The sequence below is a fragment of the Xiphophorus hellerii genome, chromosome 18, assembly GCF_003331165.1.
Source record: "Xiphophorus hellerii strain 12219 chromosome 18, Xiphophorus_hellerii-4.1, whole genome shotgun sequence".
Classification (NCBI taxonomy): domain Eukaryota; kingdom Metazoa; phylum Chordata; class Actinopteri; order Cyprinodontiformes; family Poeciliidae; genus Xiphophorus; species Xiphophorus hellerii.
Window position 1 is genome coordinate 18,667,317 of NC_045689.1, and position 25,805 is coordinate 18,693,121.

The 25,805-nt window shown below is 38.4% G+C and overlaps 2 protein-coding genes across 3 annotated transcripts; both read right to left on the reverse strand.

Moving 5' to 3' along the window:
• Positions 1-376: 376 nt before the first annotated feature.
• fam124b (family with sequence similarity 124B) lies at positions 377-7,162 on the reverse strand. Its single transcript, XM_032590410.1, has 7 exons — positions 6,677-7,162; positions 4,939-4,970; positions 4,396-4,605; positions 3,765-4,160; positions 3,424-3,620; positions 2,703-2,865; positions 377-2,203 (listed from the first exon to the last, which is right to left on the reverse strand). The coding sequence occupies exons 1-7, from the start codon at positions 6,727-6,729 to the stop codon at positions 1,623-1,625; spliced, it is 1,632 nt and encodes a 543-aa protein (XP_032446301.1). The 5' UTR covers positions 6,730-7,162; the 3' UTR covers positions 377-1,622.
• An 852-nt stretch (positions 7,163-8,014) lies between these two features.
• On the reverse strand, positions 8,015-25,321 carry cul3b (cullin 3b). 2 transcript variants are annotated; one of them, XM_032545490.1, is made up of 16 exons: positions 25,066-25,321; positions 21,759-21,956; positions 18,254-18,367; positions 16,601-16,761; positions 16,086-16,200; positions 15,670-15,898; positions 14,919-15,064; positions 14,529-14,705; positions 14,057-14,227; positions 13,603-13,710; positions 13,214-13,338; positions 12,617-12,713; positions 11,547-11,681; positions 11,219-11,405; positions 10,288-10,433; positions 8,015-9,227 (listed from the first exon to the last, which is right to left on the reverse strand). In XM_032545490.1, the coding sequence occupies exons 1-16, from the start codon at positions 25,126-25,128 to the stop codon at positions 9,096-9,098; spliced, it is 2,304 nt and encodes a 767-aa protein (XP_032401381.1). In that variant the 5' UTR covers positions 25,129-25,321; the 3' UTR covers positions 8,015-9,095. The 2 variants fall into 2 exon arrangements, with proteins under 2 accessions (XP_032401381.1, XP_032401382.1); XM_032545491.1 differs by lacking the exons at positions 21,759-21,956; positions 25,066-25,321 and adding an exon at positions 18,501-19,125.
• Between the last annotated feature and the right edge of the window lie 484 nt (positions 25,322-25,805).

Here is a 25,805-nt window from a genome sequence, read left to right on the forward strand (position 1 = left end):
GAACCTTTTAGCATTGCCTGAAAGGAGTGTCTCAACTTGCCTTTTCAGTAAAAAAATTAAACAGTTGGCAAAAATAGCAGACATCTGAGAAATCCACACAGATACCTCTCATGTTTCATATTCCACTTGAGCTGTGGGAACCCTGTGTGTTTTTCTGTGACAACCCAAACAAAAAAATATAAAAAATAGCATTTACAGAGTTGTTAAGACTAGAGCACTAATCAGGCCCTTGCGGTCAGTTTCTGTTTTTTGTAAATGACATCTACTTGTACAGCATTTAGTCCAGAAGACTTCAAAGTACTTCACACTGAAGAAGCAAGAAAGCTTTCCCCTGTTGATTTAGATTTCTCTTTAAAAACAAAATATTTCTTTCTGATTTTCCTGCATCATCATTTATTCATATTAGGAATACAAAGGCGACAGTGGTCAGAGTTTGTCCTGTAACCAGTGGCTTATCGTTTACAACACTTGCTCTATGTCTTAAAGCAGAAGGCTCCTCTTTGTACCTGGAAAAGTTGAGCTCAAGACAAAAAAGTGTTTGAATTAGCATTAAACATACATATTAAACAGACATATTTCCATAGAAAATGGTTTCTTTTTAAACAACTTATTACACATTTTATACTTCCTCTGTCAAATTAAATACTCATCACTGAGTCTTCTTTTCATAACAGCCTCCACACTGAAGATTGTTGTATGTTTTCTTCCTTTTAGTAATGATGTCCCAGTAATTCTATCAGAGAGTTAAAAACTACTTTTATTCTATATACGTATCATTTTATTGAGGTATAAACTGGCTTCATCAATCATACCTGACCGTTGTCATATGGACTCACAACCATTGCTGTTTAATTTCCATGACTCTTTATAAGTAAGGCTGCATCATCATATTACCTGCAGGCACAAAGTTTTCTTCCTTCAGTAATGATGTCCCAGTAATTCCTAACAGAAATTAACATCTGAAAATGGAAAGAATATGGCACACCTGCAAACCCATACAGGAAGAGCAGGGAAGACAAAAGTTTTTTGTTTTTTTTTGACAAGTTATAAGAAGACAGAGTGAACATGTGGAAGAAGGTCACATGCAAAACAGTGGAGGAAAGCTTGCACAGCACTCTTATATTGAAACAGTGGTGGCAGCATCATGCTGTGGGACTTCTTCCATTCAGCAGTAAAAGGGATGCTGGTTAGAGCTGATGCTTTTTTTTATCTATGACAAAAAAAATTGTAAAACAATCATAATTTGTCTTCAATTTCCCAATAATCCTCTACTTTATACTGGTCTATCAGTTGAAATCCAAATAAAATGCATTGGTGTTCATGATAGCAACATTAGAAAATGAGAATAACTTTAAGGTGAATATTATTGTAAAGTACTGTGCAAAAGCTTAACAGTCAGTACTTTTCTGCTAACATAATCTCAAAGTTGCTGGATCTCTGGAGGGTGTCATTGTTGTAAAACATGAACCAGTAAGACCAGTAAAGCCACTTAAAGGGTTCAGACACCTCTGGGTGAAGCAGGTCGCCTGCCGAGGTACTTTGCTGCGATTTGTTCTCCAGAACAGGCCCTCATTTATCAGGTTGCACCACTGTGACCTGTGGACAGATTATGTGACGGGAAATCAGATAAAGAACTCATCGACTGGCTCCTCATGGTTTATGTATGCTGACAACAGTTCTGTCGATGTGCTGTTCTCTGCCAACAGCTTCTGTGAAGGCCTTTGTCCCCTTGCAGTGGTCCTGCTCTCCTCTGCTGTACCTTTACAGCCACCAGAGGGCGCCTGATGGTTAATATGAGTCTGTGGCAAACATTTAGTTAATTCCTTGGCCCGCTGCTCCACAGGTGAAGCCCCAACCACTGAAGGTTTCGCAAAGTTACGAGTCCTCAAGAGGTCACAAGAGGAGGAGCGAGTGATGATTGCGACGGCGGTGTCCGAGAGGGGAGAGATGGCGACTCCAGTGTCGACGTTGGTCTCCTCTTCTTCTTCTTCCAGGAGGAGATGGGAGAGAGAGCGGGTGACGGAGGGGCGCAGAGGAGAGTCGGGGTGGTTGGAGGTGGAGAGCTGAGCGGGGCTGCTGCGTTGGGATGAGTAACAGGAGCTTCCAGGAGGGGTGCTGCAGCAGCTGCCTGACCCCAGACTTTCTGCTCCTCCACATCCTCCAAGCAGCTTCTCAAGACCCGGCTCGCTGCGAGGTCCGATTCCTGGCAAACGCACATCAGTAGGGTCACATCAAATGTTGCAAATAACAGGAGAAAATGTGGGATGAATTTGTATTCAGCCTCCTTTACATTGATACTTCGAAATCCAATACAGTCAATTAATCTTAATGCAGAAGCACCTGTTCTGTTAAGGCCTCCAACGTTTGTTAAACATTAGTGAAACAGGATCACAGTAGACAGGTCAGGGAGAATGTTGTGAAGTGTAAAGCAGAGTGAGGATACAGAAAAATATTAGTTCAGAGCTGCAATTAACGGCTTAGATCAGGGGCTTCCACAGTGCAGCCCAGGGGCCATTTACAGCCCTCTGAATGATTTTTTTATGGCCCTCTCAAGCTCAATTCCACAATCAGGGCTGAAAGCACTCATGTCGGGGGCCACATCTGGCCTGTCGGTCCACCTCAACCTAACTTTGTTAATAGACAGACTGCTGTTATAAACGGTGGGAAGGAAACCAAAATGAGTCCAATCTGTAACTACCTACCTTGCCTGTGAGTTTGCATCGTCAGGGAAGCGGTGAGGCCGCATGGCAGGAAACCGTTTCCGTGTCCGCCGCTCCGGAGCTGCACTCCTTGAGGTGGCAAACTGAGGCAGGTGAGAGGGAATGCACAGGTCAGAGGTCGACGAGGTTGAGCTGGAGCCTTCACCTGCAGCACAGGAGGAGAAGGACTGTAGTTTACCCCAGGAGTTTAAATTTAAGCATAGTACTTAAATGTGTTTTTTCCCCCCATTTTTAAAGAGATTCATTCAGTCTGATCTATTTGGGAAACATGATATTTGCTCCTTTTGAGTTAATTCAATATAATCTCTCTAGCACAGCTTGTGGCCTGTGGTAGATTTACTTTGTAAAAACAAAAAAACAGAATAAATAAAAACAAAACAGGAGTGTCATATTTGACATCTAAACCAGATCCAGCTGAATAATCACAGGACCAAAACAGGTTTTTAAATATTTCTTATATTTAAATATTGTCAGTACATACAATATTGTATGTACTGACAATATTATATGAAACAGATATTAAGCTCCTCTGCCTCCTCTGTGTGGCTCTACTGCCATCTGCAGAAATACACAGTTTGGTCACAAACAACCAATCAGAGCCAGGAGTAGGGTCTTAGCGCTGTCAGTCACACTCGTGTATGCACTGCTCATAACAATGAAATTTAGAAAACACACTTTTAAACTCATAATCTCTTAAACTCACTTGGAAGAGAACCTTGTTACCATCCAGGTCTTCAGTCTGCCAGCGTGTATTACTGATGGGGGCGCAGGGGTTGGGCAACAGGGGGACCAGCTGTCCCACTTCTTCCACACTGAACTGCAGCACAGCAGAGCTGCATGCTTCCACTCCAACCCCTGGAGACAGCTGTTTTAAAGCCAGTTGAAGGCAGAGACCAGGCTCTATGCAGCAAGGACAAAAGGGAGCAGCAGGCACACATGTGACAAAGCAAAACAAAACAGAGGAGGAATATATTGTGGGACACCATTTAAAATCCGTAGCTTGATTTCTCGCTTAAATGTAGGTTAAAAGAACTTAAATCCAACCTGCGTGGAGGGTGAACCAGCAGAAACCAGCCTTCTGCTCCTCGGCTTGTCGCTGCAGAATCGTCTCGTAGAACCTCACAGCGTCCTCATAGTTGTCATAGCTGCTGTACAGCGTTATACGCAGGATTTCTCCTCCACAGTGCACGGGTCGCACCCCCCACACAGGCATGCAGGGCCCCAGGCTGTAAAAGTCTCTGCTTGGCAGGAGGTAGGGCCGCAGCAGGGCGTTGGATGGGGAACTGCTGGAAGTGATGTGGATCCCTCTGGTTCGGCTGCCGCAGCTCTCGGTGTGATGGTACTGCCAGGGCGGGCGCTGGAAGAAGTCCAGGACTTTGAGGATCCGCTCCTCTCCGTAGGCTTCGTGGAGGAAGAAGGTGATGGCCAGAGAAGGGTAGTCTGAAAAAATTTAGGCAAAGGTTGGATTTTAATCAGTCACAAAAAAAAAGCAGAAGCAATCACACTGAATTACAGTTAAATAAACAACAGAAGATTAGAGAATGTGCCACTTAATTTTCTTTAATATCGGTTGTTTGCAGCCATGAAAACTCTCAATTTCCTTAATTTCTCCTTGCTATTGAACAATTATTTGAATCTTTTGCGATAAAAGATGAGGGACAGCAGAAATCCTCACCGGCCACAGGACGAAGGTGAGTGTGAGCTCTGAAGGGGGAAGCCCTCTCTGATACATGGAAGATCCGGAGGCTTGGGCACAGCCAGCGCAGCAGGCGGTCCAGCGTCTGCTGCAGAAGCAAAGAATCTCCAGGGTTGGACAGCAGATGCAGGTTTATCGGCAAGAGTTGTTGTTGGCGTTGCTGCGCGGCCCGGCCGCTCATGAGCTCACCTAGGATGAAAACCAAACCCGAAAGGCAAGGATTAAATAAAATAGAAACGCACATCCTCAGCATGCCACAAGTTTGCATGAATTCAGCGGAACACAATATGTTTAGTATTGCTTTTGACAAGAATAAACTTCCTATGGGTTAGGAGAACAGCATAGGCTCTGAAGAAGTATACTTTCACATCTCCTGTCATTTTAATAAAAATTCATAAATGTAAGTTATGTAAAGACGCACACAATAACAAACTCAAACATACACATGTTTTAAAGGTTTATAAGAGTAAAAAAGTCCTTTGAGAAATTCTTTTATTCCTGTATGAGTAAAGGAATACTTACTAGCAGACGACGACATTCTGCTGCTGACAGATCTGAAACAAGTGAAATAATGAGAAGAGTTACTGGGCAGAAGAAAGAAAAAAACGGATCGTCATATTATTGGTTAAAAACAAATGCAAAGCTTGATTGTTAACACAATTAACATATAAATTAAATAAGGTTTAATAAAATAAATAAATTAGAATGATGTACAAATGGATAATATTGGAAATAAAAAAGTTAAAAACCTGCAAGTGAAAACATCTAGGCTGGCAACCTAAGCCTTTTTGGCTGCATACGTTTTAAATATTGCCTATTAAGCTATAAAAGTTTTGAAAAAACACATAAAACGATCACATCTTATGTGTTTAAGAATAAACACAAAGCATTTAATGCACAATATATCACAATGAGCATTTTTAAAAAAATACAGTACAACTAAAATAAATACTAATGAAATAAAAATAAGACAAATTTAATAATTTGGCATATTGAAGTAATGTTGAAAATGAACTCAAAAATGATTTAACAAAATTTGAAATAATTTGGTTTGTTAGATGGATGGATAGTAAAATAGTAAAATCATTATTTTGATTACTAATAAATATTTAATTTAAAACCTGCAAACAAAAACATAAAAAAAACCTTACAGAGTAGCATCTCGTCATTTCTAAATACTCGCATTAATCAAAGCCACAACAATGTCTCAGAGATGGACTGGAAGCTGATTACAGAGAGCTGATGGGCCACTTTGTGTCATGGTGGGCAACAATCCTCTCATCTTGAATGTGAAAAAAATAAAAGATATGATTATAGATTTCAGGAGAAATCGGGTTAGACCATAATCTATGTCCTTCATGGGCAAAGAAGTAGAGGTTGTACTTCTTGAGTAAACTAAGATCCATCAAGGTTTGCAACAAGATGCTGCATGTCTTCTATAAGATGCTGCTGCCACCATCTGTTGGGGTTGCAGCATCAAAGCCAGGGACCTGAAAAGGCTCAACAATCTGATAAAGAAGTCTGGTTCTGTTTTGGGGACGACTGTGGAATTTCTGGAGATGATGACACAAAGAAAGACTTTACATAAAATCAAGAAAATTACGGACAACCCTGACCTTCCTCTTTATGAGACAGCATTAGAAAAACAAAGCCACAGTAATACAGACCGCTACAAGAGATCTTTCCTTCCCACAGCCATCACAATCTACAATAACTCTCTACAACCACATTTAGTTTCCCTTTGCAATGAAGAAAATATTTTTACATTTTGAATAGCTCACTAAAGCTTAAAATAAAAGTTTTAACAAAATCACTAAATTAGATTTTACTACAACTATTATTACTATTACAATTAAAGTAACAAAGGTGCAACAGAAAGTCTATCAATGGCTCAATGGCGTCTCATGAAACACCAAAACATCTGCAATTCTGTCGAAGCTATTCAAAACACGAAGATCTGACGCCATCTTGTGGTTACGTCTGTTTGGAACCCAGCCCGCTGCTGCGGTCACCATGACAACATTTTATCTGTTGTTAGCTTGCAAGACCTGAAAAAAGTGTAATTATAGGAAAAGACGACAAAGGAAAAAAAAAATCTGGTACTCAAAGCCCTAAGAAGGTCTTAGAAACCTCTAAATAGTTGGGGCTTTTACAGTTTAAGCCAGTTATGTGGATTTCCGGGCAAATTAAGGTCTATTGTGGGCTAGAAAGCGAATTTGTTCGGCTACGCGTTTAGCCGCAAGCTAAAGCTGATACTCACTCGGCTGTGTCAGCTCCGGAGTCCACGTTTTCATCCCCGGCTCTTCGCCACATCGTCGGGTCCACTCTCCTTACATTTGGGCTCCGAGCTTAAAGTTTGAGCAGTGTTTCCAGTAAGCCCACTCAGGGGTGTAAAACATCCTGATTTGTTTCCACAGCCTTCTAAAGTGGGGGAAACGAGGGAGACTGGGATCTTACTGGGACACTGACGTCACTAGGCAACCGCACAACGTTAGAATTAAAAGAAATGTACTCACTCCAGAAAGTACAAAAACGGAAGAAAAAAAACCCCGGGAAGAACCTTCGTTGCAGCGTTTAGAGAAAATAGCCTGCAGTTTGCTTGGGGAGTCGACTCTGAGCGAAAGGGAGCACAAGGAGAGGTGCGACTTTAAATCCAAAGCCGCCTATAATAATGATAACAGAGCAGATGGCATGAGTCCCACAATATGGGAGGACAAAGGAGACAGCAGACGGCCTGGACAGATTTAAATGCGTAGGGGACGTGTTGACGGGAGGCTCTTAACCCTGGAAATTTAAGACCTTGTTTGCCAAGAGCATTAAAACCTATGAAAGAGAAGTTAGATGTACACCCAGAAATGATAAGGCGCTTTAGATCCGCAATCTTGGGAGAGTGGTCAATTTGTAAATGACCTCATGAAATAAAAGATCAGCACTGTTTGCTGATAGGTGGAAATATATTACAGTTATTTAGTCCTTTGTAGGGATAAAAAAAAAAACGGGAGAAAAAAGAAAAACTAATACTCACCTAAAAAGTTTGTTTCTAAATTGGAATTATTGGAACAAAACTCGTAAAATTGCATGTCAATGTATACATTAGATCTCAAAAATGTATTGTATAATTTTTTTTAATCATTTGTATGGCATACTGGTACCATTCTCATACCAGTAAACCATATACTGAAAGCATTAATGCCAATGCACTTTTTCACGTTTTCTTCATACTCCATCCATTGCAGTATCCATCGTTGCTTGTGGGTCTTTCATCAACCTCTGCTATAACCCTGCAAAGTTAAACCTCTTGCAACTCAAAGGCTTTATGGCTCTATTAAAACATTTTGAAAGTCACTTGCCTGCCATATGTACCAGTTCCAGTTGACCAGTTCAGTTCTGTGCTGGTGGCAATACCACAAACTCAAATGAACACAAAGTACAAATAACAATCCAAAAATCAAATTAAATTTCTTAGTTTATGGATTTAAGTTCTAGGTGTTTTGTTACACCAACTACACAGGTAACGAAGGAAATATTTCAAATCCTCCCTGAAATCGAATAAATGTTGTTTTTTTTTTTTTAAATCTCATGCAATCAAACCAAACAAATTTTTTTATCTCTACATTTATTATGATGAAAACAAGGCCCTGTACAATCCACCTTCGCAGAGTACAATTATTATTTTACAATTTGTACACATTTGGAGCATGGTGCGTAACCGGTTCCACCTGTTCAAAATGTATTTGGAAATAAAATCTTGGAAACCTGCAACGCAACTAGCCTTCCAATAGAAGAGATCAATTTTGGCTGATCACACCACAGGCCTAAAGTAAAAAAAAAAAAAATATATATATAAAAAAAAAAAAAAGTGCCACGAGAAGCAATACATTTGTTGACTTTTAGGCCTTTTATTCCAACGATGGAGCCACAGTATAAACGTATGCTTTAAAGCATCAGCTGTTGATCGCTCTACTCACCAGTACAGACTTGGCCACGTTACTGAAAATGGCATTGAATATTTGTCAGCTGCGAGAGATGTGCACTCTACTATGGATGTAAAATAAACCCCAAAACAGTCAAACTTTCAAAATAAATTAAACTATCACTGTTACTGAAATATTCAAAATGTATGTGTTTTGCCGTGGTTGTAAAGCAGGTCTGCACCAGTTACCACAGTTAATCTTTTTATTTAAATCTAAAACTCCTCTGTGAGGAAAAGGCCAAGACTGTTCAACCTGTACAGCCATTATTGTGCCACGAAACACAAACAGAACACATTGACATCAACATTTAAAACAGGGGAGTGAGTTCAGATGTTTTCTCCGTCTCCATGTAGCCCCGTGTTTGCTATTCTTCACTGCGTGTAGCTAATTGGCAAACAGACAGGTCTCTCCAAAGGCCACAAGAAACAGGATTTTTTTTGTGTGTGTTTGTTACAAAACTATATTCCCCTCTTTTCATTTCTTTCAGCAGAAGAAATCTAATATTGCTAGAAAACTTCGCCATCTTTTGCATGATTTTCCCTCTTTTTTTTTTTTCTTTTTAAAACACGTTTATGGAAGAAAGGTTAAGCTTCCCAGTGTGTCCCGAATGATGAGAGCACTTCCAAAGTTCATCAAACACTTAGCAGTCCACAAAAACAAGGCCCTCAGTTTCAACTTGAAGCTAGCTTTCAGTGGATTTACTGGTTATGCTACATAAGTGTACACTTTGCGGTCCTCTGGTGTTCTTGCCAAATATTCCCTCTCAATGAGTCCTTCAATGCGCTTCTTGATGACTACTGGACTAGGAAGGAATCGTGCTCGCAACTGCTGTGTGACCTGTGGAGACACAGAAAGTAGAAATTAGAAAAAAAAAGCTACATTTCGTATTATCCTGTCGTCATTCTGAGCCTGTAACATGCACTATTCGTTGGTTAACTTTCAGGAAGGAGTAAAAAAAAACCCAAAAAAACCAACAGATTTTTATTGTTACAGTAAAAGGCACGTGAATGCTGATCTGCTGAAGTATTTGAATATAAGCAGCAATAATTACTAAAAAGTGTAAAGCACTATCCAGCATCTTTATACAGTTTTTATTGATCCATATTAAAAGTTTTAATATTTTTAGACCATCTGTCCATATGGCGTTTTATTCTTTTTACATTAGTCTTCGCAAATCCCTGTGATGCTAATGATTATCATTTTGTTTAAATAATTTGTTCTGTTTAAACAAAATAATACAAATTTGGAACACCAATAAATCATAATTAAAAAGAAATGTGATGAAACAATTTGTAATCATTAATAAAACCATTTTACAAAATTTGAATATCAATGCTTTATTATTACTTAACTCCACCAAAGTATTTTGGGTCCAGTTAAAAAGCTAGAAGCAAGATGATCCAACCAGCAGTGAAATTTCGTTTTTTTGAATGAGTGTGTTTTTATTTGTAATAAAAAATGACAAAAACTTAACTTGTAATGTGGCAATCCAAACATAAAGGTTACCACTTAAACACAAATCACTGTAAAAGATTACATTTATTCTTCAAATAACAGGATTAGATAAAGTTTGGAAACACAAATATCTTCCATATTAAATTTTCAAATATCCAGACTTAAAATTGATCCTGCTCTCAAGACTGTATGAGCCTATGTAAAAATATACTGATGGTCTCATTCACATTTAGAGGCAGGAATAGTGACTCCCCTCTAGTGAACCAGCTGATATTAAAACTCTGTACATCAAAAAATACTGATGGGGTTTCACTAAAGAGAAGAAAATGCAAAGTACCTTCTGAAGGGAATGTGAACTCAATATATTTTCATATTTCTGATCATTTATTTTTGCCTCTACATGAACAGTCACTGCTCTTTGGACTCAAAGCCACTGACTTACCTCTGCTACTAGGACATTGTGCTGCATCTTCTTTCTAGATTTCATGATGCGAACAATGGCTGCTTCAATTTCATGCTTTCTGTCATCATCAACTTTCTGTCGCGTCTCCTTCCTCTCCGGATCAGACTCTCCCTGTTTAGCAGCCACTACAAGAAGAAGCACAATAGTTATTGAATGAAATGCAACTAAAAGAACAGCTGCTTTACTGCCAGTCCACATGTTTAATAGACTGGAGAACATTACAGGAAAGATTTATGCTTAATGCATTTTTCTCTGCACCTTCTATGACTGGTTTTATGTTCATCACTGCCTCAAACAGTGTCTACAGAACAGAATCTAGCTAAAAATATTTCTCCTAGATCCTAAAAGTAAATAGACAATATAAATTTCTACTGCAATCTAAAACAAATTAAAAAAAACCCAGACAATCCTAAAGCTAAGATGACAATAGCCCAGTAAGTCTGACAATTCACTTTATTACTATAAGATACAGCTCAACACCAACGGTGAATTTCAATGAAATTGCTGGGAAAAATATAATAATTGACTCACTGAATGAACTTAACTCAAAGTTAACAGACAACAGACAGTAACAAAAATCTGTGGTGAACCAATTGATTAGCCGCCGACTGGAGGGGTTCATTTTCTCCATTATGTCTAATTAGTGATCAGCAGGTTTAGTATATTTTTCTCTACTCATTAAATCCCTCAAACATAAGAACTGCCAACATTTTGGTGGACTTTTGTGAGTTCAATAAAAATCTGAGTAAGGGCAGGAACAAAATGCTTTGATGCATAAATGTGGATAATCTTGTGATTACTTTTGTGTGAATGGACAAATAGGAAATTTAATTCAAAAAACCACATCAACACTGAGTTTTAGTTTTAAATCCAGCAAACTGCACTGTTTGCAAGATGGTACTCTGCATACCTGTCTGAATTTTGACCCGGTGCAGTTTAGAGGTAAACTGGTCATTCACTGTAAACACATGGCCATTTTCAATCTCCTTGGATTTGGGCTCTTTGGTGAGAACTCTCTGTGTGGGCTTCCCACAGGCCAGAGACTGCAGCGCTCGCACCAGCTCCCTCTCAGGGATATCCGTCTCCTGCTGGATTTCCTGTTATGAAAACAGCTTCATTACAAAACTACTACGACAGAGACAAGAACCTGAAACTTTTATAACTGCATTTCTTGGTATTATATGAAAATGTAAGCATGGTGCATGTTGAGGTGATGAGGACAGCAAGGTGTGACGTACCTCAAAAGTGGACTTCTCCCTGTTGTTGAAAAGCATAAGAATGGTCATCTGAAAGGTGGATACTTGCAGAATGTGCTTTCTGGTGTTGGAGCCCGTCACCTGGGCCCCACCTACTCCGACTTCTGACCCGTCCTCCTGTCCATACATTACAGGCTCATTATCAAAAATACCTACTACCTACAAAAGGCACTCAGAAATACAGACAACAAACAAGAACCCACTAAACTATGACTGAAAAGACATTTTCAACTTCAAATGTGTGAAATGAGAGAATACTTGAAAGTGTCATTCAGTTTAACATTTGATTTGTAAAAATTGAGCTGCCCATTATTTGTATTTATTAAACTTTAGAATGAAATCTTATACAAACAATTACAGTTCCACAAAAGTAGCATTTGCCCCTTTTCAGTTCTTTTTTTGCGTCTCACACCTAAATGTTTTAGATTCACAAATGGTAATGTCACACAAAGTTACGCTCGGTAACACAAAAAATTTGATTTCAAGTGATTGTTTAATTTATTAAGAGAAAAAACTATCCAAACCAATTTTTCCCTAAACCAATGTGCTGCTTTTTTGACATACTTTTGGTCTACATTGTGTTGTCAGACAAGTTTTGTTTAAGTGATGTTTTTCCATTCTTGACCCATGCAAGGGAAATTTAACGTTGCTTACTAAAAAAGCAGTTGATCACAATTAATGATTGATTTAAATCAGAATGATTTGAATAGTTTTTTTCTTCTTGATAAATAAGATAATCTTTTGAAAACTATCTTAGTATTGACTTGGTGTTTTCTCTAACATTAAAATTTGATTATATCAAGCATCTAATTGTGGCAAAAAAGGAAAAAATATCTGTGTAAAATATACACTTTTTACATAGAATTGTAATATCATTACTCCCACTAAAGAAGTGACAGAACATTTAACATAACACAATTAAAACATTAACTCAAAGTTAACAGACAGACAAAATATATATAAAATCTAACACGAATGTTTCTTGTTTAAGTTCCTTTGATAAAATTTCCTGTTTGAAGATCTTTGATGTCAGACAGATTCTCCCTACATACCTTTTTGATGGGACCATAGAAGGTGGCATTTAAATCTGCAGAACCCATATGGTGCTGTAAGGTGAGTTGTCTACCACTGTGCTTACCGAGATAAAACCTGCAACCAGAGGAAATCATGCTTTAGTTAACTTCCAATATCAAGTCAAGAAGTTGCCACCAGCACAGTATTGGAGGCACACAGGTGAAAATGCTGCACACAGTGAAAAGGAAACTCACTGACATTGGCCTGTTGTCAAGGCAGTAAACAAAATGCCAGTTCGGCAGCATCAGGATTAGACTGCATAGAACTAGAATAAAGCTTTTCCTCTCAAATTAAACTGATGATGAAAGTAATTTCTTTAAATGGCCAGGGAAAACTTGATTATTGCTTGATGGAATACAGCAAAAACTTAAATGTTTACCAAACAAACATTGATTAACAGGAGGGCATTAAACAAAAGGCAAACAAAACTATTTAGTAGAGTTAGAAGAAAGCCACATGGTTTAGCCAAACCCAGCACAACAAACAAAACCGGTATAGCTTCAAAAAACAAACAACCCCCCCCCCACCCAAAAAAACAGTCTAGCTAAATTGTGTTACATGTACAAATGACAAACCTTCTGAAAACTTCAAATGCATGACGTGGTGAAGGGGGGATATTGCACTTTGGTGTTGCTGATTGTGTAGGCCAGTATCCTGTAGTCAGGACCCTCACAGTGAGATCAACCCCTCCAAGAGAAACCTGAGGTTTGACAAAACAGAAATTGCACACAATCAGTTTTGGAAAAACACTCTGAGAACAGACCTTTGAGAAAACTAGATTGACAAAAAGTAGGTACAAAAATTCTAGCAAAACTAGCAAGACTTCGATTTTTAATCATCAGTTTGTTACTGTGATAAATACAGAAGAGTGCAACTGAGCTGCAAGCCATAGTCTACTGACTACAGAGAGAAAATAATCCAATTAATCTGACAGGCTGAGCTGCAGCATGTGGTGCATCCTCACCCCAGTGGTCTGGAGATGTTGCCTGAACTCATCCATGGTGGTGTTGGAGATGCTCATGTCCCGGAACATTCCCTCTAGTTTAGAGGTGAACTGACAGCCACACTCAGTCTGAATGACACAAAGCAGACATTACAGTAAAAAATAAAGATGCATATTTCAAGTCAATATATACAGAAACATAAAGAGCCAGACAGCATATTTTGCATTTATTATACTGTATACGTTTATTCTTTAATCTTAGTTGCCTCGGATCTGAATCTACTCATTTAAAGAAGCACTTAATGTTTTTAGTTCAATCAGCTGGTTATTTGAAGACAAATCTTGAGAATCTATATTGTACACAACAGTGATTATTCTTTGTAAGATCCCTTTAGGTAGTCATTCATTTTTCTCGCTATTGCTCTTAAAACAATTTTCAAGAGCATTAAAGGTGCTTTATCTCAGTCCTGCTCACCTTTAGCTTGGAGATCATGTTCTTCTCTGAATCATCTGAGACGCTCTTGTTGGTGAGCAACCTTCGAGCCAGGTGCTGCTTGTAATATCGTTCAAACACATCCTTCTCCTGCATGAAGCGGAACAACACCATGGCCTTGTCCAGTATGGACTCCACCTCTTGCTCTGTTAGCTGAATTAAAGTAGGACAAGGTCAGCACCCCCCCACACAACCACAATTTAATTATCTCCTATATTAATCCTTCAAGCATAGGTTTTATTAAAAAAAAAGAAAAAAAAAAAGTAAATAAGCAGAGCAAACCCACAAAAACTCTAGGAAAATTTCATGTAATCCGATGTAGGACGATACCAAAAAGGACAAACTGAAGTGAGGTGATGACTTTTTAATGCAGTTCCCATGCCACACCAGGCTAGCAGTAACACTTGAGGGACATTCTGAAAAAGTTAAAGTGGAGCTTTCAAAAGAAACTCACCCCTTTTACTCCCTTCTTCAGTTTGTCATCGATGAAGAGCGAGAGATATTCAGGTGAGCGAGAGTTGAGGTTAAGGAAGTACTCGAAATCACCAGCAATAGTTTGTTTGAAGAGTCGGTCATTATTGAAAGACTCTTGGAGGAAACGGTCAAAACGTGACTTCAGGTCTAGCAAACCCTGCAAGGAGAAGGCAGTAATAAACAGAGGGAAATAAACTAGCAGTCCACAGTAGCCGAAGACTAATAAACTTATTACACAATGAAACTAACAGGAAAACAAATTAAAATCCACTTATGGCTTTCACGTGGTTAGATACAGTTCGTTTTCCTTCTCCCATCTTAAACAGATTCTTGTTTCAGCAAACTACAACTAACTCATTTAAATTCATACCTGAATATAATCTACTGGATTTTTTCCTTCTCCCTCCTCTGAAACGAGCGCCTTGCCTTGCTCCCGCAGGTATGAGCTCATACACTCACACATGGTCTTCAGCCCGTTGGGAACGCGACTGAACAGCTTGTACATACATGCTAAATCTGTGGACAGATTGCAAGAACAAAATATTTTTACTGACTGAGATTGAATCAGCATTTTTCCTGAGGTGTTTCAGTGTCAGTCTGGTGTTAACATAAAATATTCATCAGCATGAATATCAAGTTTGGCATTCAAGATTGAATAATGATTAGAAGACAAGTTCAGTAACTTTAAAAAAAAAACAAAAACTGAGGGAAGTTTGAAATTAATGCAATTTTTTTTTTTATTCTAACCCACACCGATTCAACATAATACGGGCTAAAATATAAATGCACCTATAAATTTTTGCTTTAATGTTCATCAGCAACTTGTAGACAAATTGAAAAAGATGGTTCATGTACATCTTTAAAAATTCAAATATGATAATATTCATGTTCATGAGGTAATGTGGACTTTTGACTGGTGCTGACAGGAAGTGAAGAGGTTGTATTTTTGCTAAATAAAATAACTTTAGAACCACTCAGACAAATACTGAGTGTAGAAGGTTTCCTATTTGCTTTGTGAAATGAAATCTGTGTTAAAAAACAAACAAAAAACCCCCAAAAACTTTACTTGAGTGGATTTTAATCTCACAAATAATAATCATACTATATGTGTAAACCCATACCATCTGTCTTGCCATTCTTCAGCATATGGACCAGACCCGAGTTCTCCATCTCTACGATGGTCTTCATGTGCTTGGAGATGAGCTCTCGTTCCACCACCTTGACGATGGGCTCCTCTGTTGATTTGTCCAGGCAGTGCATTACCCGCTCAATCTCCTCATTAATTCTGGCCTCTACCTTCTTTATGTACACACTCGCACTGTTTTCTGAAAGGAACTTTTGGCTCTCCAGCTAAATGAAAATAAGCGATTTATAGAGTATATATCAGCAGTGGTTCACAAATGTTCTGAGTCATCTGTACAAAGTGTTATACTCTCATATGTGTACGGCTCCCCAAAGGAGAAGATGCAGCAAAGGTAAAAGCTGATTTAAATTCAAAACAATCAATAACTTATGAAGAGTGAATTTTCATCCAAACCTGGAAAAATTCTGCAGACATTTCCAAGAACGGTGCTTCAAAGTCTTCTTCATAAACAGATCTTCCTTCAAGGCCAAGGATCATTAACATTTGGCAGGCATTTCTAATGGCCCCCCTGAAGGAGAGGAGAAGCAAGCCAAATGTTGAGGGAAAACACCCAGCAACATAAAAGAAAAAACTAAAATATTTTAAAGAGGGTGAGAGTGTTCATTTCACCAACAGCCCCCAGTCAATTTTTCAATATTAATTCATTCTTTACTTTGAAAAATCCATGTAGTCGCACAGCAGGAGGTTCAGGAAGATAAATATTTTAAAATGTCAGAAGCTTTAAAGATTTCCCCAAAAGGGAGAAAGGCCATGGATGTTTTAACAGCTCCTTTATTTCTTCCTCCAAATGAACATAATCTCTCTTTGATCACAATTATACCATCCTTAATTAAACATACCTTTATGCCATTATCTACATGCTGAATTAATCATTAGGTAGCAATCTTTAATGTGTGTTGCTCGTCTACCTGTCCACCACTTCCCCCTTCCTCTCCCGTGCGATCATGTCAAGCAGAGTTTGTCGAAGGTGGTCTCTGATGCAGCCATATCGAACCACCTGATCCCTAAAGATGATGAGCCCCAGGTTGTAGACGTTTTCTACATTATTTTGCTGCACATACACTCGATCCTTTGGCACAAAAACAAAACAGAAAGTCTTGGACAATGTGGAAATTTTGCAGTTTACTGATGATGGACATGTTGTAATAATTTTCTGCTGGATAAATCTACAACCTGACATTAACATGAACCTTCCGGGCTCCACCAACAAGCCAGCTTGGTCCTCAAACCCTTAAAAACATCTCCATTATAAATATCTGACAGTTCCTCTATTACATTTTAAATGTCTGTAGGGAATTACACTTCTGGGAAAAACCTATAAACACATTCTTTATTCCAAATGTCACCCGATTAATTTATTTACATATTAAGCCACACTTTTATTCTTTCTAGTCAGCATTTACCAAAGATGCAACTTGGAATTACACTCGGTGTCGAACATGATTTATTAATACAACTTAGCAAAATTAAAACTGTCACCATTTGTATCAACAGATTTGAAATTAACATTTACAAACTTCTAATAGTGGTTGCCAAGTGGAGCACTGACCCCTGTGTACGTTTGTGATGAAGTGTGATTATTTTAATGCCTTTTCTTTAAAGAAGTTGCTTGTTTATTATTAAATTAAGAAAATCAAAACTAAAACTAACTTAAGAGTTTTAAACCTGATGTCCATTACATTGTCATTGTGTGTTGGTCTCAATGAGCCAGCAAAAAGGTACAATTGTATCCAAAATTAACAACAATATTACTTTGAATACAGTCAATAAGAATTGCTTCCAATTAGATGTTGACTGTGCAAAGATTATCAAACTTGTTACATTAGTTTTTTTAAATTTCATTAACGATTCTGCTCCCAATACTGCAATATAGTGGTTCTAGTTTAACTACAGCAACACCTTGTGTGTCTTCAGTGAGTTTGAGCAATCAGTCCACCTTAATGATGCTACTGCTGGCTTAGTTAACCAGAGTGCTACATTCACTAGAACCAAAGAAACTGTAAAGGATTTCAGAGGGACATTTCAACATCATCATTAGACCATTATATACAGACAGGAAACATTTCACAGCACCAGGTTAGTGGGTATGCATCTGACATTAAGGACACCCTATGACTGTCTATCACACAGAAAGTGGATGTGGCAAGTTATGCAACGCTGGTCATATTTAAAAGAAAAATGAAGATAAGATGATCCTATATTAGTCACACAAGTCTGAAATTTAAGCTGTCATGGCAGATAGTGGACAGAATAAAACAAGCGTGCAAGCTAAACGAGAAATATAAATATGAAAATGTCAATATACAAAAGTGTATATGTAAATAAATATATGCATACACATAAAAGAAATATTATCTAAAATAGGCATATTTTAGGTATATGGTAGTAGCTACCTCCTGCTGCTAATGAGCCATTATCTGATCCAGGTGTGTTGAACCAGGGAGAGGGTCCTGGCCCCTGAGGACTGACTTTTGATACCACTGCCCTAAGATGTTCTTTACTTTACACAGTTTAACTGTTGTGTTGATTAAAAACAGAAACTACTCAACATGTCAACCCACCATGTACATCAGGATGTCTCTGATCATCACCATTGCAGTCTGGTGGTCGTTCCACGCTTGATTTAACGTCTGGAGGAAGTTATTGTTTAGAGAGTTTAGGACATCTTCTCGTACCTTAGAGAAAGAAAAAAAAAACAACAAAAAACAAATGTTCACATTGTTTGTACTACAGAACGTTTCTGTTGTCTCTGTGACAAAAGAACAAAATAACCTTTTCACATGTAATATCTAAGAATGAAAAAAAGACCTGAAACAGTCTGACAACTGTGATTTGTTTGCAGCGCAGCCTGTTATTGCCCCCTTTCCTGGCCGTTGACTGACAACCGCTTTTCTTGCAGTCAGGTAGATGGCAGGCTGATACTGGTGACACTGCAGCGTGACTCAGCACTGGAAACTCAGGGCCTCAGAAGAGAAAAAACTTCAGGGCACACTGACCTTCCCCTTTTTCCTCCCCCTTAGACCGCCTTAGCATAATTCATCACCTCTGCTACACTGTTACATCAATTTCACCACATAAATGATCCAACTTTTCCTTTGTATGGATTCTAATCAGATCTTAGAGGGAAACAGAGAAATTTGTCATTTTGCAGGTTAAAAAGGCTGAAGTTATAGAGAGTTTGTCTTACAAGTTATAATTTGTCCAAGGTTTAATTAAACAAATTTACTACAAGGATGCAATGCATCTCCATCAGTAATTCATAAGCAATTGACTCTACTGGTGCCTGTACAGATATTTATGAGCAGTAAATCAGTTTTTCAGTCCCTGAGGTCACATAACTTTCAAAGAGTAAAATATCAGTAGAAAATATGCTTTAAAGAAAAATATGGATTATGTTGAGTGTAAGGTTTCAAAATATTGGAGAATTGTCAGAACCCTGTACTATTGTAAAATATTGCAACATTAGCAATCATAAATCCAGATTTTCCACAACCTTGTATCGTTGTGATGCTTCCAACAGACTGACTTTAAGTTAGTTTAGTATCATCATCTGTGTAAGATCTGGGCATCTCCTGCAGTCAGACTGCATCCAGCAGGCAGATGGGTATTCCTGAATCTGATCAAAACACTATCATAGAGGGAAAATATGTTTTAACAGCCATGCAAAGCTTTAAATATAATAGTAGACAGACACAGTCTTCTAAACAGCCTTTTGAAATATTGATTTTACACATGCTGCTATTGGAGTAATAGTGTGCTGAGCAGTCCTAGTGGAGTGGCAAAACAAGATCAAATGTGTTGCTGTTCAAAGCATCTCCCAAGTCGTCACTTACAATTCCTAGATATTATTGCGCCAAAAACAGTTTTACATTATTTTCCAGATTTGAAACTTCATATAAAAATCTTCAGTTGATTCCATAATCTAGTCTGATCAAATAACTCTCAAGCTGAAATGTAATCATTAATGCACAGCTGGAAAAGTTCAACTTACACTGCTATTTAAGAAGAGCCTTAATTATACTCCAGCTAGGAATATCCCAATTGCAGGAATTTTCAAAATTCTCATTTCTAAGAGTTCCTGAAATGAACTCAACTCCTGTACATGCTTGATAAGGATACTGTCTATAACTTTATGTCAGATGCACTTCAAGTGAGCCATGAAGGAATATTTTGCAATTTCTTTAAATTTAAAACTGTAAAACAGGCTGTCCACATTATTTTATTGTTTTTCATCATTTACAACGACGGTCACTGTACTGTGAAAGAGACTGTACTGATCGCTGTGCCATAACCTTCTCTGTGTTCACACACAGCTGTCAGTGTGGAAATCTGCATAGAGCACAGTAAAGGTACCAGTCATGCAGTTTCAAAGCAAAGTGCTAGGGTTGTAAAGGAGAAAAATAACTTTTCTTCTACTTTCGCCCTCATGATTATCGATAACTACACAAATACATGTTCAGGTCAAATTATCAAGGGGTCACATGAAAACCCTAGGAAATGTGCAACTATAATCAAAAAAGCATTTTAGGAAAGGATTATAAAATTGTCATGAACAAGATGCAAGTTTACTGAAGAATGTGTCTTTCAAAAAAGTGATAAAGCCATTTGTTTAAGGTGGCATATTGTCTGAACATCATAGTAGTTTTCTTGTGCCAATTGACCACAAGTTGGAGCAACATATTAAAGCTGTCCTGTAGAAACGCTGGTCATAGATCATTCACGACTGAGTAAACAGGGCCCAATCACATTAATGTAGATCAAGTAGTCTTGCTGAAATGAAGGGCTATTCTCTAGTAAATGCATGGTGTTTGTTTTCTAAACTTAAGACATTGTACCTGAAAGCTGCTCTGCATCTTAAAGAATCTTGATGAGCCATCCCTAAACTCAAATCTGTAAAACGTACTGTTAACGAAATTATAATTAGGCCTCTAAGTATCCTACCGATTACATGGCTTAAAACACAACTGACGGCTTCTCTGCATCCCCCCCTCATAAACCTGGAAACTGCCTAATCAGCCATAGGAAAGAAGAAACTGCTGTGCAGGTCCTGCATTTTAACAAGGATTGTGTAACAAACTGAAAAGTTTACTTTTGAAATGTTTAAAAGATGCTACTGAGAACTACAGCCATCTTTGTTCTGTGAGAATAACATACATCTAAAGAAGCAAATTTAATCCTTAAGTGAATGCCCTGACAGATGATGCTGCGTGTCTGGCGTAAAAACCAGGTTATATAAACCAAATATGACGTGCTGCTGAGTTTTAAAGAGTACGACAAAATGGAAGCTAAAAGATGCAGTGACAAAGCTCTGGGCTCTAAGAACCCCCGAAGACAGATTAAGGTCACAAAATTAACAACACACAGACTTCAAAATAAACATCCAAACTGTCAGTTAAAGATGCAGAAGACAAATTAAAAGTAGAAGTGTGAAACTGCACCCTTACACAATGTAAAGAGGTGTCAGTGCATGAAGCACTCACAAAACAACTATATTTCAGTTGTATTGGTGTGTTGTTACTAACATAAATATTCATATTTCTACATGATTTGGTGTGCATTTTTGTTCCACGTGTATAAAAACCTCTGAAACATTCAGAGGCTGATATTGTATTGCTATATTATGTTAAGTAGTAATTGGTCTCTAGCTTCTGCCAACTCATTCTCAAGCCAACAGAAATTTCCATCAAATACTGATAAGACAATGTCATTTTGCAAATGTAAATGAAATAAATGTTGACTGGTCTTGAATATTAAATATTAGACAATACAATAAAGACACAAAAAAACACTTGGCCAATCAGAAGGAAATGGTGTTGAAAGATCCACCAAGAAGGTTTAGGTCAACCAAGTAATACCACGGCTGCTTTACGGGTTAAATCTGTCACCCAGAAGTCATTACTGAGGGTGTAAAGTAAAAAACAACTGTAAACGTTCCCAAAAATGATTCCTGCTTTCAAAACACAGCTAGATGCACTTAGAAATGCTTTATTCAATCTGCCATCACTTGACCTTTAGACTCCTTCTGGAGTTGTGTAGGCCTGTTTGTACAGTGATCTATGCTCTTACTTTGTTGATGAGATGTTCAGTGACAACTTCCCGCAGGCCTGTGTACAGTTTCTCTCCATGTTTGTGGAGCACCATTGTGTAGGCATTCCTGTAAAGTTCCTCAAAGCTCAGGCCGCTGTTGTTCTTCCTCTGTATTTCCTGGATGGCATTTTTTAGTAGGTCCCAGATATTGTTGACATACTTCTCATCCATCGTCATCTGTAAGAATAAAACAAACCAACAAAAAAGAAAAAAAACGTTAAGTAAAGATTACCTTCTTCACTGCTATATCAGTTCTGATTACTTATTTACACATCTCTGTATTAAATAAAATAGATTACATGGCAGGAAGAGGTTTTTAGTTATCGTCCAGTTCCTGCTTGTGTATAATGCCCTAATTTGTATTTGATAATTCTATGGTATGAAATGACTGAACAGCAACCACAAGTAGCACTGGATTGCATTATTGCTTTGACAGAGGACTTAAACATTTTATAGAACAAGGGAGTTTGGGTGATATTGATTGGTAATGGACCCCAGCTCAACTTAAATTACTACAATTTATGCCAAATCTGCACATTTGTATTGCAATAAAACAGTATAGTAACAATTAAGCTAAGCTACAAGCCTAGCGCTTTTTTTCTATTTTGAATGTGCATTGAGTCAAGTCAGGTCACAAAGTTTTGTAAGATATCCTAACATATGTTTGGCATGCTGTTACAATAGATAAGAGATGGTTGTTGGTCTTCCTTTCCCTTTTTAAACGTACAGATACCACTGTGTGAATCAAGAGCTGTTTTTCATTAATCAATTGCTGCATTCTATTGGATCACCACAGAGCTCCTTTTTCTCCTCACTACTTTATTTTCTATACCCTACTAGCTTTAATAGTGAGCTGGCAAACACTTAATTAAATTGCAGACCACAGAATCATTCTAAGCCTTCTTAATGGGAAAGGGAATCACAATGGACCTGCTGAGTTTACAACCTGTGATTAATCATATTTACAACACCCTGGACACTAAATGCATGCTAACTGACTTTATGAAGCATTTCCCTCATCCTGCATTGGCAGTAATTAACGGTGCTGCTTTAACTAGTGGACACTTACAACTATTTGATGGTTGTTCTTGGCAATGCTGTCTTTTAATTCAAATAAAAAAAAATCAAAAGATATTTTACTGGAAGGACCTTTTAAGGAAAACAACAGATTTTAGTATCTCGTTTTAGGAATTACAAAGCTCCATTTAATCTGACTGAAGGATTTTTACTACTGACAGTAAACTGGTTTTGGCTAAGAAAACCAAAATTAGCATCTTGGTTAGAGTGGAAGATATGACTTCAAGAAGGATTCAGGTAGAGGCTGTAGACCAGGGGTGCCCAAAGTCGGTCCTCGAGGGCTGGCATCCTGTATGTTTTAGTTCTCTCCCTGGTTTAACGCACCTGGCTCAAATGATGGCTCATTAGAGGCCTAAGAAGAACAATGACATGCTGAAATAGTTGTTACTACCACCAGGGAGAGAACTAAAACATGCAGGATGCCGGCCCTTGAGGACCAATTTTGGGCACCACTGCAGTAGATGTTTAGAAAAAGTGCTGTGGAGGGCACTTCTAACGTTTTCCCTTCAGTCTGTCAATATAAAGAATCTGCAGTGAAGACCAAAAAACAGCAGTCTTCTTTACTACCAGCAGGAACTTTCATGGCTGAAAGTGAAAACCTGATCAAACTTGGGCTACTCTCTCTCTCTTCTTGTAATGTATGCGTTTTGATATAATGTACTGCATTTTTATTGTGTTCTTTTATAAGAAAAAAAAGGTAGGGTGTAAATCCATTCACCATTGGTGATTGTAAAATAGCAATAAGTCACAAACAATTGTGGTCAGATGTTGCATCAAAATACTTTTCCAAGAAAACTAATTATTTATGCCATGGCTACAGTACGTTGATGTGTAAAAGCGGCTTGTTTGCAGGTACAAAGTAGAAAAAGGTTAAGGCAAAGTGACAGTGAGTGCGTTTAATTCAACAAGACAAATTCTTGTTGGTAACATGGATTACCAACCAAAAGTTCATCCTACAGTTATTTTGTGGATCAACAACAATATAGTGACAGGTGTCAAACTCCAGTCCTCAAGGGCCGTGGCCTGCAGTTTCTTAGATGTGCCACAGGTACAAAACACTGAAATGAAATGGCTTAATTACCTCCTTCTTGTGTAGATCAGTTCTCCAGAGCCTTGCTAATGATCCAATTATTCTATTCAGGTGTGGTGCAGCAGAGGCACATCTAAAAGTTGCAGGACAGCAGCCCTCGAGGACTGGAGTTTGACACCCCTGATTAGAGCATACTTTCCCCCCAGGTCACTCAGTGCCTAAAAAGATAACTAATAATAAATAAACAATAATGCAAGAGCAAAATCAATGTGTGTTTCTGACTTAACAGGCTCAAACTCATGCATGTCATGAAGCCTGTGAGATCCTGTCTAGACAGGACAACACTACACTTAGTGTGTGTAGTTGGTTGCATCGACACAAGCAAACAATGAAACCAATGTCACAATCACAACACCGTAAGTAACTAAACAATAATAAACTCAAGTCATAAACAACCAGTTCAGCCGCAATATGTATGCAGAAGCTAAATACTCCCATAGCCTGTCGAGATGCTTATGCAGAATGAAATTAGCTTAAAAATTAGATGTTAAGGTGATTTGCAGAAAAAGGCAACGTTAGGAGGACGAGGACAGAATCCCTATATTACAATTTCAGTCATGAAATAACAGAAAGACATAAAATGCCAATGAAACTGGATTTAGGTTAGCGGACTTGGTTGTCATTAGCATCCACTGGTAGCTGTAGAAACGCAGCTAATCGTTCTGACATGTGACCGATACATCATTCTTTTAAACATTTAGATAATACTATTATGGCATGCTTAGCCTAAATGCATGAATGTTGTATCTTTGCAAACAATAAGCTTTAAAAACAAGTGCCAAGAAGAGCGGGGGGGGGGGAATGTTAGCCACGGCTACGTGGACAGACAGTATTAGCTAGCTTCCGTCGGGGGAGTTGCATTTATTTATTCGTTTAGAAAAATAAAACGGACACTTAACCGCTGAAAATGTGGTGGTGTTATACTAAACTGGGCACCAAACTACGCGACAACAACCACAAGCGACTGTACATATGGTGACTGCACTTTGTTTACGGATAGCCAACTCGAATATGCCACTCAGCTGTTTGGCCTACTATCGCTTAGCCAGCAGTTGAGACCGCGGGGATCGAGTGAGCGCCCGACTGACAGCCGGAGCACCTGCTGCGGTGTGCACTTACAGGAAAGGCCCTTATCCTCATTTTGGTGTCCTTCTTGGTGCCGCCTTTGCTGAGATTGGACATAATTGCCTCGTCTGTAGACTCTGTATTCACATGAAAGTGTTCTCCGGGGAGGGACAGGGGTGGATACTGGTTCAAGGAGCAGCTGACGAGCTTTTCCTCGACCCCGCAGCTCCGCGTCCCGCACCGCAAGTTTTTTTGTTGACAGCTGAATGCCAGGCCAGATAACTCTTCATACAGCAATGGCGAAATACCTGCAGTTCTCCCTGCGCACAGATCACGCTCCCCAGATAACGCGAGAACTTCAGATAAGAGTTTAAACATTTGAGCTTTTCTTGCATTTTTTATTGTCTTGTCACCAGGTTACTTTATCGAAGATTAAGTTCTTTATCTCTTTGGACCACATATTCGAAGAACTGCTAAAAAAAAAAAAGACAAGAGGCTACTACATTACATATCTTGACAAATAAACTTCAGACCTATGTGTACCTAAATTTAAAACAGTGACGACTTTTTTCAGTTTTAATTCAATCTAGCATTTTTCCACACAAGGTATATATTGGGTTTTTTTTAAAATGAAAAATTGATGATTTTTCACCAATTATAAGAACAGAACCAAAACACAAACCAAGCAGTTGCCTTGTCCAATGTCGGTCCAGTAGGGCCGGTATCCTGCATGTTTTAGTTCTCTCCCTGGTTTAACGCACCTGCACCAAATGATGGCTCGTTAGAAGGGCTAA